This window comes from Spermophilus citellus (genome assembly GCF_964194105.1).
Source record: "Spermophilus citellus genome assembly, chromosome: 2".
NCBI classification, from domain to species: Eukaryota; Metazoa; Chordata; class Mammalia; order Rodentia; family Sciuridae; genus Spermophilus; species Spermophilus citellus.
Window position 1 is genome coordinate 243,823,394 of NC_138183.1, and position 16,566 is coordinate 243,839,959.

The 16,566-nt window shown below is 35.3% G+C and overlaps 1 protein-coding gene across 1 annotated transcript; it reads right to left on the reverse strand.

Moving 5' to 3' along the window:
• Nucleotides 1–3,796: 3,796 nt before the first annotated feature.
• Nucleotides 3,797–4,729, reverse strand: LOC308641175 (olfactory receptor 5B3-like; the record flags this gene model as incomplete). Its single annotated transcript, XM_081279485.1, has 1 exon — nucleotides 3,797–4,729. One exon carries the CDS (start codon nucleotides 4,727–4,729, stop codon nucleotides 3,797–3,799), a length of 933 nt encoding a protein of 310 aa, XP_081135611.1.
• Nucleotides 4,730–16,566: the final 11,837 nt, after the last annotated feature.

A 16,566-nucleotide genomic window follows, 5' to 3' on the forward strand; every position in this document is an offset into this window, starting at 1 on the left:
GGGCTCTGATTTTAACTATTTCCTGTCTTATACTGCTTTCAGTGTTGGTTTGTTATTTTTCTAGGGCTTTAAATAAATTTAGGTTATTTATTCATTGATTTTCTATTCTTTTAATGAATGAGCTCAAAGCAATGAATTTACCTCATAGAACTGCCTTCATAGTATCCCAGAGATTTTGATATGTTTTGTTACTATTCTTATTTATCTCTAAGTATTTTTTTTTTATTTCATCCTTGATTTCTCCAGCTATCCATTGGTCATTCAATCATGTATTAGTTAGTCTCCAGGTGTTAGCATAGCTTCTATTTTTTATTTTATTATTAATTTCAAATTTCATTTCTTTATGACCTTATAAAATACAAGGTATTATCTCTATTGTTTGGTACTTGCTAAGAGTTTCTTTGTGGCCTAAGATATGGTCTATTTTAGAGAATGTTCCATGTGCATCTGAGAAGAAAGTATATTCATTCATTTAGGGATGAAATATTATATTTATATCTATCTATCTATCTATCATCTATATATGTTAAGTCCAAATTATTAATTGTATTTTTTAGTTTTATTGCTTCTTTATTTAGTTTTTATATGGAAGATCTATCGATTGGTGAGAGAGGCATGCTGAAGTCACCCAGTATAACTGTATTATAACCTATTTGATTCTTGAGATTATGAAGGATTTGTTTCATGTATGTAGATGCTCCATTATTTGGGTCATAAATATTTAAGATTATTATGTCTTGTTGATATATATTCACTTAACAGTATAACATGGTCTTCTTTGTACCTTTTGATTATGTCTACTTTATCAGATGGAAGGATAGAAACCTCTTCTTATTTACAAGATCCATGTGAATAGCAAATTTTTTCCCATTCTTTTACAATCAGTCTGCGAATGTTTTTGTCTATGAGGTGAGTCTTTTGAGGCAACATATTGTTGGATCTAGTTTTTTAATCCAATCTGCCATTTACATTCAATGTTATTATTGATAAATTATTTTTATTCCTTGTCATTTTGAATTGTTTCTGGTTTCAAATTTAAATTAGTTTCTCTTTTGACTGATTTTTATTTTAGTACAGTTCCTCCCTTTGCTGGTTTCATGTTTAAGTTTTTCTTTCTATTTCATGATATATTTTATTGAGAATGTTTTGTAGTTCATTCAATTAGTTGTGAATTCTTTTAACTTCTGTTTATCATGGAAAGTTTTTATGTCATTGTCAAATCTGAAGCTTATTTTTTCAGAGTATAATATTCTTGTTTGGCATACGATTTCTTTCAGAGCTTAGCATATATTATTCCAAGGCCTCCTAGCCATGCACCCAGAACCCAAGTTGGAAACACTTTAATACCTCTGTGAGACAGTGGAGGGAACTCAGAGTGGGAGCTTAGATCCATGAGTTCCTGGCTGAAATCAATACGTGAATCTGGCAGATGCCAACTATGAGATCTAAAGTGAGCCTAGAAAATAAGGAGAATCTCTCGTACAGTGAAATTCTGGCATGGAGACCATTTTGCTAAGGGGTAATGCAGGTTAGAAAGGCCATAAAAAGCCCACCCTCCCCTGTTCCCTTGAACCTCACAGCAAGCAGGTCCAAAGGAGAAACTAAATGGGATGGAGTGACTGAGCACAGTGCTGGGAAACAGTCCTGAGAAGGCAACACAGCACGATATCCCTGAATAATAGAACCAGTTAAGGGTTCAACTTCCTTTCCCACGTGGTACCCTGGGGAGAGTAATGGGGTACAGTCCTAGAATTGCATTGACTAATTAACCCCCCAAACTCCCCACATAAGAAAACACCTGGGGCATTACCAGACCACATGCCCACCCCTGGGAGCTTCACTTGCAGCAACTCATCACACAGAGCCCAAAGACAATGCCCAGGAAGTCAAGCTGTGAGCATCTTCCACAACTCCTCACACCACCCAGCTGAGAAGGGAAGCTGAGAATCAGAAACTCAGTTTGGCACAGACTGGAAGCAAAACCCCTCATTGACTATTTTGCTATTTTGTTTTTGCTTTAGTTATGTTTTGATTTGTTTCTGAATACGTACTGATTGATAAATGATGGAAATTTATGTATTTATATACATACATATTTGTTTCTGCTTTTTTTTAAGTTTTAGCATTTCTTGATGGTAGCTATTTTTTCGTGCATTTTCTTTCTTTTTTTTTTTTCTCTTGAAGTTCAGTGTAAGAGTCTGTAAACAAGTGGTTCTTGATTAGCATATTTTGGATTGTTTTCTATTGACTTTTCACAACTATGTTTTCATTTGTCCAAATTCTCTTTTTTTCTTGCCAACAGCCAAATTCTATTGCTCTATCACTCTTTCTTTAATTCTCTTCCCTCTATTTGTTTGTCCTCCACTCTTATAAACACATCCTACATCACCTCAGCATATATCCTACTCACCTCTTGAATCTACAAATATTTTTCCATCACCTCAACTTTTCTGATTTTCCTCTTAAAGAACTCTACCTTTAACTGGATACTTATTCATATTTATATGTCTTTATTTTTTCTCATTTCTACCCTTCCACTTTAAGGCAATTATTTTTCATGGATCAATATGTTGAGGACTAAGATATTTGATTGTATATGTGAACTTTGTTCTTATATGTTTTTATTTCTTTTCTGTATTTTTTCCCATTTGAAATTTCCTATTTTAAAATTTTATTTGTATTTTTCTCTCACTTTTAGATTCCCCCAAATTTTGGTGTCTTTTTTCCTCTGCTAATAGCCAAACTCTATTCTTTCTTTCATTCATTCTTTATTTTTTTTTACTTCTACTTTTCTCCTTCTCTGACATAATCATCACATTCTACATTACTTCTGTTCTATTCCTGAAATTGTAAACCCTTATGTAAACTCACTGTTTTTACTGTGAGCAAGAACTGATCATATAATTTCTGATTATTGTAACAATCAACATTGTAGATTTTATCACAAGATCTATTTGGTTTAATGTTGTAAATTGTTTGCATTGGTTGTTGTTATTATCTGTCTCCCTCTAAACTGTCAGGTACTAGAAAACCTTGAGGGACACTATAATTCCACAAGATAAAATTCTACTGTCTCAAAAGCAACTGCTAGATGAGCAGACACACACAAAAAAAAAAAACAAAAAAAAAACCAGGGAACAAATTGTCTCAAACAAAAATACAACAAACCTGAATTCATCTACTGAATTCAAAATTGATTTCAGGAGTTTAGAATGTTCATAGTTAAATTCATCTGTGAGGCAAAGAATAATGTAAGTGAGAAAATGCAGAAGCAAAAAATTACATTAATAAAGAGATATAAATTCTGAAAAAAAAATTAAGCAGAAATCCTCAGAATGAAGGAATCAATAAACTGAATAAAATTTCACTGGAATCTATCAAGAACAAACTAGACCATTTTAAAGATGGAGTCTCAGGCAATGTGAACAAAATGTATAATCTTAAAATAAATTTGACCATGGAGAATAGATGTCAAGGCACCATGAACAGGACTTCCAAGATATATAAGATAAAATGAATAGACAAAACTTAAAATTTTCCAGGATAGAGGCATGCTTGGAGATACAAACAAAAGGAATGCACGATATTTTCAATAAAATAATATCTAAAAATTTTCCAAACCTTAAGAGTGAAAGGGAAAATCAAATACAGGAAGCATACAGGACCCCAAATATACAAAATTACAACAGACCCCCACCAAGGCACATTATTATGAAAATGCCTAACATTGAGAATAAGGATAAATTCTAAAGGCTGCCATAGAAAAACATCAAGCCACATGTAGAGGAAAACCAATTCAAATCTCACCTGATTTTTCAACCCAGACCCTTAAGAATGCAATCTTGACCTCCTTGTTCCTCAGGCTGTAGATCACAGGATTCAGCATAGGGATGACCATACTGTAGAACACAGATGCAATTTTGTCTGTGTCCACAGAATGACTGGAGCTGGGCTGTATATACACGAATATTAGGGTCCCATAGAAAATAGAGACTGCAGTGAAGTGGGAGGCACAGGTGGACATAGCCTTCCTATGCCCTGCAGCTGAGTGCATATTTAGGATTGTGATAAAAATGAACAGGTAGGATACTAAGATAATGAGGAGAGAAAAAAAGATACAGAAACTCACAATATAAAAGAGAACAAGCTCACTAATATGTTTATCAGAACAAGAAAGAACCATGACTGCTAGAACATCACAGAAAAAATGGTGGACCACATTGGACTTACAGAAGATGAGACTGAAAGTGTTCCCAGTGATGATGGAGGCACTCAGGAATCCACAGACATAGCAGCCTATGATCAGGTATGAACACACACTAGTTGTCATGGTGGTGGAGTAGTGCAGGGGCTTATACACAGCTGCATAGCGGTCATAGGCCATTGAAGCCAACAGGTAGTTTTCCACAATGGCAAATGTTCCAAAAAAGAACATCTGAGCAGCACAAGCATTGTAGGTGATGACCTTGTCTCCTAGAAGGAGCCCAGCCATGACTGTGGGAGTGACAGCTGAAGAGTAGCAAATGTCCACCAGAGACAGGTTACCCAGGAAAAAGTACATGGGAGTGTGGAGACGGGAGTCCAAGACAATCAACAGGATCATCCCCAGGTTCCCAATCAGATTGATGATGTAGATGAGCAGGAAGGTCACAAAGAGGGGAAGCTGCAGACTTGGGTCATTGGTCAGTCCCAGCAGGATGAACTGTGTCACTTCTGTCCTATTCTCCATCAGTTACCTGAGAATCACTGAGTGTTCTACAGCTATGAGAAGAAAGAACAGAATGTTAAAGTAATGAGTTGAAAATTGAAAGTATGTGCACAATATTTATTATTTAATTGTAGTAATAAGATGACATTCTCTAGTACAAACATGACCTTCAGGATCAAATTGAGTGCACAGCTAATATAGATGGTCGCACGCTGTAGCATCTCAGGAATCATGTAAACAATTCAAATTTTTTTTTCAATTGTTAATCTGAGATGTAGTCAGTTAAACTGCTTAATGAAAACTATTTCTATGGTCATATGTCTCAATATACCAAAGCCTCCTAGAAAAAAAATGAAACTTCCACAGTGCTCACCTTCTAGTAATTGCTGGAGGCATATTAAGTGTGCATTCTGTGTCTCCTCTAAACAACATTATGAATTTGTTTCATTGTCACATTCATGTAAATATTGATGTATAACAGGTAGAATGACTCATTCATATTGGTGAAATCTTTAATTGGCCATCTGTGCTCTGGATCCATGCCAATTCTTAACCCATGCTGAATGGTTTCTAAGTCTAAAGAGCTCAAGTGAATTACCAGCAGGCTGGGGATATAGCTCAGTTGGTAGTTTGTGCCTTACATGCACAAGGCCCTGGGTTCAATCACCAGCACCACCAAATATAAAAAATAAAAACAATTTAAAAATAAAGTGAATTACAAGCAGCATTTGGGTTTTCATAGTGATCTATAGGAGTGATTGATTAGATGGTGAATTCATCCTCTTTACAATAATGTGTGCCTCTCATTAGAGATAGAAGAAATAAGCAAATGTGTAACAGTGAAATGGTTCTTGTTTCAAACACAGAAGACCCTAAATTAATTGATGAGCTCTGTGTTGTATATTAACCTTCCCCAGCAATCTCATGCTTATCAGCAGCAGCACATCTACACAAGTTGATACTGATGTGCCTAAAGGCATAACCTTTGATTAGGCAGAGATGAGTCTGACTCTTGAACCAACATAGCACATCTCTACACACAGTGGCTATGGTTGGTCAGCTGGGATGGTGGGACCATGTGCTGCCTGAAGAGGGGATTGAGACAAAGGCATATCAGATTCAGATGTCTCAGAGTTCAGATTCCTAGAAGAGATGCACAATGGACCTACTGTTTACCACCTAAATGTCACTGGCCCTAACATAACTCCTATGAACATCATATTTCCATCTGCAAAATGAAGACATTAAAGAGACCTACTTTGAGGTATTCTTGTGACAACTAAATAATACATAAAGGAAAATAAAATGTTGGGTGCCTAGAACATCCTGATAGGTGCTGACCATCATGTGGCTAGGATGGGATAACAGTCTTGCTGGTTTGATGAATGGATCCCATGTGAGGTGGATGCCCATATTCGAGCCTTCAGTCGTGGGTGACCTTGATGCCTTAAGCTTCTTTCCCCATTTTTTTTTTCTTTTCTCCTCACGATTGGCCATTTAGGTTTGTGTGTTCTCCACTGATTCCGTCATTACTCTAAGCATGTGACCGCTGTTGCTGCAATTCCATGTGAACCAGTCCTGTTGAAATTTTCTTTCTTGAAATCTATAATTTGGATACTGCCTACCCTACTTCTTTTAAGTATTTGACACCTTAAATTTGGAGCCTTCCCATGAAGACATCATGGCTGCCAGTCGTAATGCCCTTGGTCACTTTTGGTATATACTGTGTTTAATCTATATCCCAAGGGATTTGCATGTAAGTGTTGCATGAGTGTGCATGTGTAAAGTAGGTTGTATTGTTGTTTATATTTTTATCAAAAAGGAAACAGAATATGAGAAGTCTGGCGAGGCTCTAAAATTTAGGTAAAATGAGAAAGATTCAAAATTCACAGGTGAGAGCCACCTCCCGAGAATAAGCCTGAGGCAATGGTGAAAGATTTAAATAAATGCAGTTGCCAGCCTGTTAATTCATTTAGGATCATTTTGTAGTTTAAAAAAGGATCATTTCACTTCTGGGATTTTTGTTTCTGTTTGCATTTTGAACTTTGATGACATTCAAATGTAGACTGAACAAGATAAGTTCTCTAATCAATCAAAGTATCATCTGTCATACTTTTTGTTCTTATTTTTTTAGTTGTTGAAAAAGAAGCAAGATTTGTTCTAGGCATCACTAAAGTCTCCATCATAGATGTTTTCATATTTATTCATAGACTTGCTTCAGTTGTTAGAAACTTTCTGAAATATTTCTTTCTGATTTCGAATAACTCATAGCAGGCACAGGTAGCCTAGTGCTCTTGCATGACTTACACATCTCCCTGAAATGTTACAGAATAGAGAACTCACCACTCTGCTAGAAGTGAAAGGCAGTTTATCCAGGTGGGTACTTTTAAATTCATTAAGTCAGGAATAAAAAATGGAACAAGTGCTCTGAAGGAGGCCTCTCTCAGGTAGTTGTCAAAAGACTCCATGTTCTCTAAGGCAGCAGAAAAGGAGGAAAGATAGTTAACATGGACCTAGTTCAGACTCTATCATGAGTTCTTTCTGTGCTCCAGGAAGAATTACTTACCCCTCCTTCTACATAGAATTAGGATAATATTACTTCTCTCAATACACAGATCATGCCCATAAATAAATGAAGCATCCAAAGAACGTCACATAAAAATAATATTATTTAAAGGCAACCAATGTGATTTTTTCCCTTGGAATGATTCTCTGGCCATAATTGAAGGCTCATAGCAAACCCTCAGGTTTGAAAAAGGCTGCATACCAACAATAATCATGAAGATGAAGAAAGGATGTCCAGTGGAGCTGGCATCTAGTGTGTTTCTTCTAAAACAAAGTGATGTGGAGTCTTTGGGATTTCAGAGGCAAGTACATGGAGATCCAGAATTATACAGATTTGGAGACCTCTGGAGATTTCTCCTGTGAGACTATCTACAATTCCCTGTGCTGATTTTCTAAGGAAGAAGCAATTAAGGAGCCTTTAGGGGATAAAGCTCATTATTATATTTTTAAAATTAAACTTGTTTTTACTGATAAATGAAAACACACTATATATATATATATATATATATATATATATATATATATATATATTGACTCATACCATTAGATTGTCTTATACATAAACATAGTGTGTACCATTTAAATAAAGTTTAACATATCTGTGTCTTCAAATACTTATCATTTCTTTGAGGTAAAATCCTCTAAAATCCTTGCTTCTGGCTTTTTGAAGTGCACACTGCTTAAGAGTTACCTGTAGTCTCCCTACTGTGCCATCGCTCACCAGATCTTCTTGCTCCTAACAAAACACTCCTGCTCCCTACTATACCCATCCTCTGGTAAAAACTGCTTGATTCTTAACTTCTGTGGGAAGGACTTCTCAAGATTCCACACATGAGTGAGATCATTCAGATACTGTCTTTCGCTTCACTTATTTCACTTTATATAATGATCTCCTGTTGCCAATGACAGGATTTCAATCTTTGTTATAACTGAGCCAAATTTCTTAATGCATATGTATCACATTTTATTAATCCACTTATCAGTTCTTGGACACTTAGTTTGTTTCCATTTCTTAGCTATTGGAAGCATTGCACGGAGAACACTAGGGTACAGATGTCTTTTTGACATACTGATTTCATTTCCTTTGAATTCATTTTTTAAATTTTTTTTTTTATTGGGGGTGAGTTGAACTCAGGGGCACTCAATCACTGAGCCACATCCCCAGACGTATTTTGTATTTTATTTAGAGACAGGGTTACACAGAGTTGCTTAGCGCCTCACCATTGCTGGGGCTGGCTTTGAACTCGCTATCTTCCTCCACCTCTAGAGCCACTGGGCTTACAGGCGTGTGCCGCTGACCCCTGGTTGAATTCATTTATTAATTGTGGTATTAGGAATTGAACCCAGGGCTCCCTATCATTGAACTATATCCTTGACCCTTTTAAATTATTTTTATGTATTTATTTTTGAGATAGGGTCTCCCAAACTAGCCAATCTGGCCTCAAACTTGCCATCCTCCACCTCAGCCTCCTGAGTAGATAGAATTAGTAGACCATGCTTACCTAATTTATTTTGAATTTAAACTCAAGGTTGAAATTGGTGGATCACATAGAGTCTAAATTTGAATTTTTTTCAGTAACTTCTACACAGTTTTCCATAATGGTTGTGTTAATCTGTATTCCCACCCACAACATACAGGGTTGCTTTCCTTTCTTCTACATCTTGCCAGCACTAGTTAGTTTTAGTTTTTCCATAAGGCTACTTTTTCTGTGGTGAGGTAACATTTGTATTTCCCCAATGATTAGTGAAGTTGAGTTTTTATTCATATACCAGTTGGCCATTTGTCTGTCTTCTTTTGAGAAATGTCTGTTCAGGTCTATTTGCCCATTTTTTAATCAGGTTATTTGCTTGTCTGGGTTTTATGTTTTGTTTTGTTCTGTTTTTCTCTGGAGTTTTGGGTTCCTTCTATATTCCGAATAACCCATACCCTTTTAGATAGATGTAAAGTTTTCAAATCTCTTCTTCCATTCTGTAGGTTGTCTCTTCACTCTCTTGATTATTTCCTTTGGTGTGCACAACCATTTTAGTTTATTGCAAACCCATGTGTCTATTTCTACTTTAGTTCTCTGAGTTTGGGGGTTTATTTATAAAAATAAATAAACAAACAAACAAACAAACAAATAATACCTTTACTTGTCCAATGTCCTAAACCATTTCCACTGGTTTCATGGTTTCTGTTCTTATGTTCATATCTTTCATGCATTTTGAGTGGTTTTTGAACTGAGAGAGAGGGGTCTGGATTCTTTGGGGTCCTTGTGCCTGTGGCTATCCAATTCTCTCCATGTCATTTATTAAAAGACTGTGTTTTCTACAACGTGCATTTGGTAAGTCAGTTGCCAAGGGACCTGTGGGTTTACTTCTTGGCTCTCTATTTTGCTTCTTTGTTCTATGTCCCTAACTTGATGACATCAATGTGGCTTTAATTCCTCCAACATGGTTACATTTTTCCCTCAGGTAGTTCAATGCTTCCTGCTTTATTATTTTTGCTTAAGATGACTTTGGCTTTCAGGAACCTTGAATTCCATAAAAAAAAAAATTGGTTTCTTTTTTTTTTCTATTTCTGTGAAGAGGTCATTGTTATTTTGATAGGGATTGGTATCTAACTGTATCTTCCTCTGGGTTTTACAGGTATTTTAACAGCATTTTTTTCTTCCAATCCATAAACACAAGATTTTTTTTTCTATTTCCTGTGCCATCTTCATTTTTTATTGATATTTTGAAATTTTCTTTGAATTTTTTTCTTCCTTGCTTACATTTCATTCCTGTTAAATTTATTTTTTTTGTATATATTGTAAATGGAATTAACTGGTTTCTTGATTTCCATTTCAGAGAGTTTACTATTGCATATAACAATGTTACTGATTATTGAATGCTGATTTTGTATCCTGCAACTTTGCTGAATTCATTTATTAATTTCAACAATTTGGGGGGGTGAGGTTTTGGGATTTTCTGTAGGTCCTATATCTCTTTTCAAGCTTGAAAATGTGATTTCCAAAATGGATGCACTTTAGTTCTTTTTTGCTTGATTGCTCTGGCTAGAACTTCCAACACTCTGTTGATAAGAGGTGAAAGTGAGAACTCTTACCTTGTTCCAGATCTGAGATCAGCTTATCCCCATTCAGTTCAATGTTAGTTGTGGGTTTAATGTAAATGGCCTTTATTGTGTTGAAGTATGTTGCCTCTACACTTAGTTTGTTCAGCATTTTTTAACAGAAGAAGTTTAAATATTATCAAATGCCTTTTTATTGGGATGATAACATAGTTTTGTCATCATGTTTATTGATTTGCATATGTTGACCCTTCTTTTATTCTGGGATAATTCCAATTTGACCAATAGTAAATAATCTTCCAGTGATGCTACTGTTATCAGTTTGCTAGTGTTTTAAGAATTTTGATATATGCTCAAGAATATTGGCCTCTTTTATAGTTCTTTCATTGTGTCCTTACCTGGTTTGGGTATCAGGGTATTGTCAGCTAAGAAAATGCAAAAAATCAAAGAATTCCTTCCTCTTACATATTTGAAGTAATTTAAGGAGAACTGGTAACAGTTCTTTTTACTAGAAATCCATACTGAAGACATCTGGCATGAGATTTTAATTGTTGTGAGATTTTATTATTGGTTCAATAACATTCCTTGCTACTGGTTATATTCAGGATTTCTGGTACTTTATGATTCAGTCTTGGTTGGTGTCTATGTCCATTTTATAGGTTATTGAATTTCTTTCTCTGTAGTTGTTCATAGTAATCTCAAGCTTTCGTGTTTCTGATATCTGCTGTAAGGTTTTCCTTTTCATCTGTGAATTGGTTTATCTGTATCTTTATTTTTCCTAGTTTTCAAGCCAATGATTCATCTATTTTGTCTATCCTTCAAAGAACCAGCTCTTTGTTTTGTTGATCTTGAGAGTTTAAGGCTCCATGTCTTCCTGGTTTTACTTTTTTCTTTCTTTCTTTTCACCCTATTTTACTTTGCTTTGTTCTTGTTTTCCTAGTTCCTTGAGATGCAAAGATAAGCTTTTAATTTAAGATCCCATTGCTTTTTTGATGTATGTATTGATTGCTGCCAACCTCTCTCTCAATACGGCTTTTTCTCTGTTAGGTTTTGGTATGTTGTATCTCAATTTTCATTTGTTTCAATACCTTTTAAAATGTACTTCTTAATCTCTTTCTTGACACATTGGTTGTTCAAAATTAGCTTGTTTACTTTTCATGTATCTCTCTGTTTTCCATATTTTTTCTTATTACTGATTTCTACTTTATTGCATTGTGGTCAGAAAAGAAAAACAGTAAGATTTCAACTGAAATTTTTTGTAGAAATTTTGTGGTCTGTGGCATAATCTATTTTGAAAAATGTTGCATGTGCTGAGAAGAATGTGTATATTTAATTTGTGTCATGAAATGTCAGTAGATGTCTGTTTGTTCCCTTTGGTCTGAGTGCAGTTGACTCTGCTGTTCTTTTGTTGGTTTTCTACTGGATGATTTGTCCATTGATCAAAGTAGAGTGTGAGAGCCGACAAGTATTACTATTATAGCGAGCATCTCTCTCTTTATGTCAAATAGTGTTTGATTTACATATTTGCTACTCCAATATAATGTGCATAAATATTTAGAATCATTACTTCCTTTTGTGAATTAATATTTTTATCAATATATAGAGAACTTCTGTTTCACCTTTTTTACTTTTTAAAAAATTTTAAGTCTATATTATCAGATATGTCTTCTGCTTTCATTCAAATTCTGTTTGCATGGAATATTTTATTCCAATGGTTCACTTTTTATCTATCTATATCCATAGAGGCAAAGTAAATTCTTGTACTAAATACATAGCTGGGTCTTGTTTTATTATCCACTCATTCAAGTGTCTTTTTTTTTTTTACTGGAGAATTTAATTCATTTACATTCAACATAATCATTGATAGGTAAGGTCATACTAACACCATTTGGTGAGTTGTTTTCTGGTTTAATTATAACTCCTTTCTTATTTTACTTTCTTATATTCTCCTTGTGGTGAGGAGATTTCCTATGGTAGTGTGTTTTGATTCATTGATTATTGTTTTGGGGTTGACTGTTTTTGTTTTCTTCTTACCAAAACACACACAAGTGAATTTCCTTTTTTTTTTTTTTACTGTAACAGGTTTTTGCAAAGGTAGTACTTAAAGTGATTATAAACCTAAGAAAAAAAACAAAAGAGTTAAAATAGACTGATAAGAAAACTCTCCATTTGCACTCCATTCATTCCCTGCTATGTTGAATTTTTCATATCCCTTTCTACACCTTTCTATATTTCCTAGCTCTTAAAACTCATTTAGTTAGCTAAATTTAAACTTTTGGTTTTGAGCCTTTCATCAAAGATATGAATGGTTTATGCATCACGCTTACAGCATCAGAGCACTTTGAATGTGTCTGAGAATGACTCTTACCTGTTAGTTTAATAGCTCCCATGTTGACTGTCTCTCTCTGTTTGAAAACCTTCCTTTAGCACTTCTTGTAGGACAGGTCTGCTGAAGATCACTTCTCTTGATTTTTCTTTGTCTGGAAATGCCTTTATCTGTTCTTTATTTCTAAAAAAAGATCTCCTCTGGATTTCTGGTTGGCAGGGTGTTTTTTTTTTTTTTTCTGTGTGTGTGTGTGTGTGTGTGTGTGTTTGTTTTTTGGTTTTTTTTGTTTGTTTGTTTGTTTTTTTTTTTCCCTTTAGCCCTGTGAAAACCTCTTGCCACTCTCCTGTGGCCTGGAAGATTTCTGCTGAGAAGTGTGACCATCTGGCCAACTGTGACACCCTTATGTATTATGTGTTTTGTTCTGTTTTTGTTTTTTGTTCTTTTCTCTTGTGGCCTTGAGAATCTTGATCTTTTTCCTTAACCAGCTTGACTATGAGGTATCTTGGGCTGGATTCATTTGATCTAAACTGTCTAGTATCCAGTGACTATGACACCTGACCAAGTAACTGAATCTTTACTCTTTTAATACTGTTACAATCTTCCCTCAAGTTTTCTGTATTCGTCTTCATTCTGTTTTCATTTTACTCTTCTGAATGTGCATTTTCAAGCTTCCTTTTGCCAAGATCACAAATTCTTTCTTCTGTTTGATCTGTCTGCTTTTATGCCTTCTGTTGTGCTTTTAATTTACCTGAGTATATTTTCACACCCAGGATTTCTCTTTAATTTTGTAAATAGCTTCCATCTCCTTGTTTAAACTTTTAGAGTATTGAATCACTTCTCTGTGTTTTCCTCAAGCTCATTGAGTTTCCATAAAACATCTGTTTCAAATTCTCTGAGTCATCCCATACTTCTTGCTATCTGGCCAGTTCCTGCCATCTTATTTGAAGTGTTACATGACAACATAGTTTCTTAAGAGCTATTGATACTTGTTGGTATGCTTTATCATATGATCATATTGAGTTGGGTATTTAATCCAGTCTATCCAATCTGAAATTGATTGCACTTGTCTTCCCAGAATTGTTAATCAAGCTGCTTATTTTTGTGGCATCTATACCACTTCCACTAAGTGTTTGAGAACTTAGTGACCCAAGTTCAAATTCCAGGAGTCTGCTGTTGATAGGTTGCTACTGTTTTAGTACTAGAGGGCAATCTAAGCCCAGGTTTGTCCTACCCCACATTTGATGTGTTGTTCAGATGATCCCGGGGAGTGTGTAGCAGGCACAGATCATTCATATAAGCCTCTCTCTAGGGAAAAGGCAAGCCTCCATTCCTTTTCCATAGTCACCATCCTGTGGTATACACCCAAGACTGGTGCTATGCCAGATGCTTTCCCCAAGGGTGGTCTAGTGTTTGGTCTTTTGCATTTGCCTAGTCTTAGTTTTTGACAGTCACCAATTAATACCAATGAAAAGTCTTGAGCTTACTCTGCTGACCCACCCCAAAATAAATGTGTTTTGTTTCACATTTATCTTCCTGTGGTAGGGATTGGATTGGTGAAGGAAGTCCCTTGCCCACTCAGGTTGACTGTTGTCAGGTTGTGCCTGAAGAACACAGCTGGTAGGACCTTCACAGTCTTGGGTACCCACCATGGCGCATTCCACAGCGGGCACTGCTGTAGACCCACATTTAATACCTCCTGCCTGTGTGCAGGTCTCTGCCGGGTGCTACAGAATTTCCAAAGGTCCACTTTTGAACCCAGGCCTGTGGATAATCGTGTTTCCCAACATTATCTCTCCTCATGTTTATGGATGTTATAATTATATGCATGTCCTCTGTATCTAGTTTGCTTTGCCTAAAATTCCTATAAGGAGTAGGGGGTCTTCAAATTTTAGCTTCTCTTTTGTTCCAGAGGATATATTATATCATGTCATCCTCAATGGATTTTCAAGAAGAAAAGTACATGACACTTATGAAATTTATAGCACAATCTTTAAAACATATTGAAGCTCCATGAGTTAAATATTAATACTGCTTATTTATAAGGTATTATATAATATGGTTCACGTTCACAAAAGTAATTAATCTTCTGATTATATCTTCCTGCCCCATTACAGATAAACAGAATGAGTAATAGTTCTCAATAATTACTTGCGTGAAGAATTGTTATTTTTGCCTCAAAAGTCAACTTATTATTGCAATATCACTCAATGTTTAATTAATTTGCTCCTTTATTTAACAAATATTTTTGAGAATCTACTATGAAACAGACATCTTGGGAATTCATATTCTAGATGAGAAAGATAAATGAGCAACAAGTAAGTGACTATGTCTTTGGAAAGGGGTGATAAGAACTGTGAACTGTGAAGAGCAACATAGGAGAGTGCAGTGTGTAAGTGGGGAGTGCAGAGGGACTATTTATAAAGGTGATCAGGGAAGGACTCCATGACAAGTAACATATCTGCAATGGCTTGAATGGAAACAAAACATTCCACTCAGGGAATGACTATTGCCAAGGCCCTGGGGCCAGAGCATGGATAAAGTTGTGAAGCAATAGCAAGAAAATCAAAGAAGTGGGGTGGAACTCTAGGGAGCGGCAAGAGAGAACACAACCCAACTAATGTAAAAAGGAATGGTCAGAATTAAGTTCAAAGCATTTCAAAAAATGTCCAATGTTACTTTTTTCTCAGTATAAATTTTTAACAATCTGTAAAATTTTAATAATATATAGATACATTAAAACTGTTGTTACTTTTCCTCAATATCTCTGGTGCTCTGGCTACGTATCCTTTGAAAATTAAAATAGAAATCTGTTATTATATATCAAATTACTCAAAAGACATATTAATTCACACGAGATTCCAGATTTATTCATCTATTGTTAAAACATGCAAGGTAAAAGTACAGACTTTCATTTAATAAGTTTCATTTTTTTCCTCAAATTGGGACTCTTACAATAGTGGGAAAAGATAAAAATATTATCTATGCATTTATATTCAAACAGAAATCAAATATTAAATTATAATTACTAAGTACTAGTGCACTAGTCAGAGGTCCCCAGTGAAACAATCAATTGAACACACAGCACATATAACAGATTCGTTATGGCATGGGATATGGAATCGTGATCATGGAGGTAAAGGAGGACCAGCTTGGCTATCTGTAAATTGAGAATTAGGAAGGCTGGTGTTGTAACTCAGTGAGTAGAAAGGCCTGAGAGAGGTGGGTACAGGGGTAACTGTGTAAGTCTTGGAGAATGAGGGTTTGAAAAGTACTAGCTTATGCTGTCTAAGAAAGAACACGGATGTTCAGTAATGAGAGAGGGGATGACTGTTCTTCCTCCCCTTTGTGTTCTGTTCAGGTGAGTCCTTACTGGATTGTACAATGGCCATTCGCACTGATTGAACAGATCTTCTTTACTTCTTTTCAAACTTTACTGTTTCAGAAATATCCTCTCAGCTGCACAGTAAAATGGTCTCCTATTCGTTTACCCTTTTATCCAGTCAAAGAACACATTAAATTCAACACCAAAAATATCCACATGACATTTAATTCTGGCAAATTAGCCACACCCATGTGCAAATATGGTCACGATTCACCAGTCTCCATTTCTTTTCCTTGTGAGATTTTCTGCAATTATTTTACATATATTTGCATTCATGTAGAAAAAATTTCATGGTAAATTATTGAATGCATCCATACCTTTCATAAAGCTTTTGATAAGAAAATCCAATATATCAGATATATTCTCATTCAGGTATTATGATTCTGAATCTGTTGTTTCTTTTTTCCAGACCACAGACTTTTGCAGAAGTAAAAGAACTTGAAGTCAGGTGGGTTTTAAAATGTGACAAAACGTGGACAATGAAAGGAATGAACAAGTATTATGTACCCCAACAAATTTAATCTAAACTCTAAATA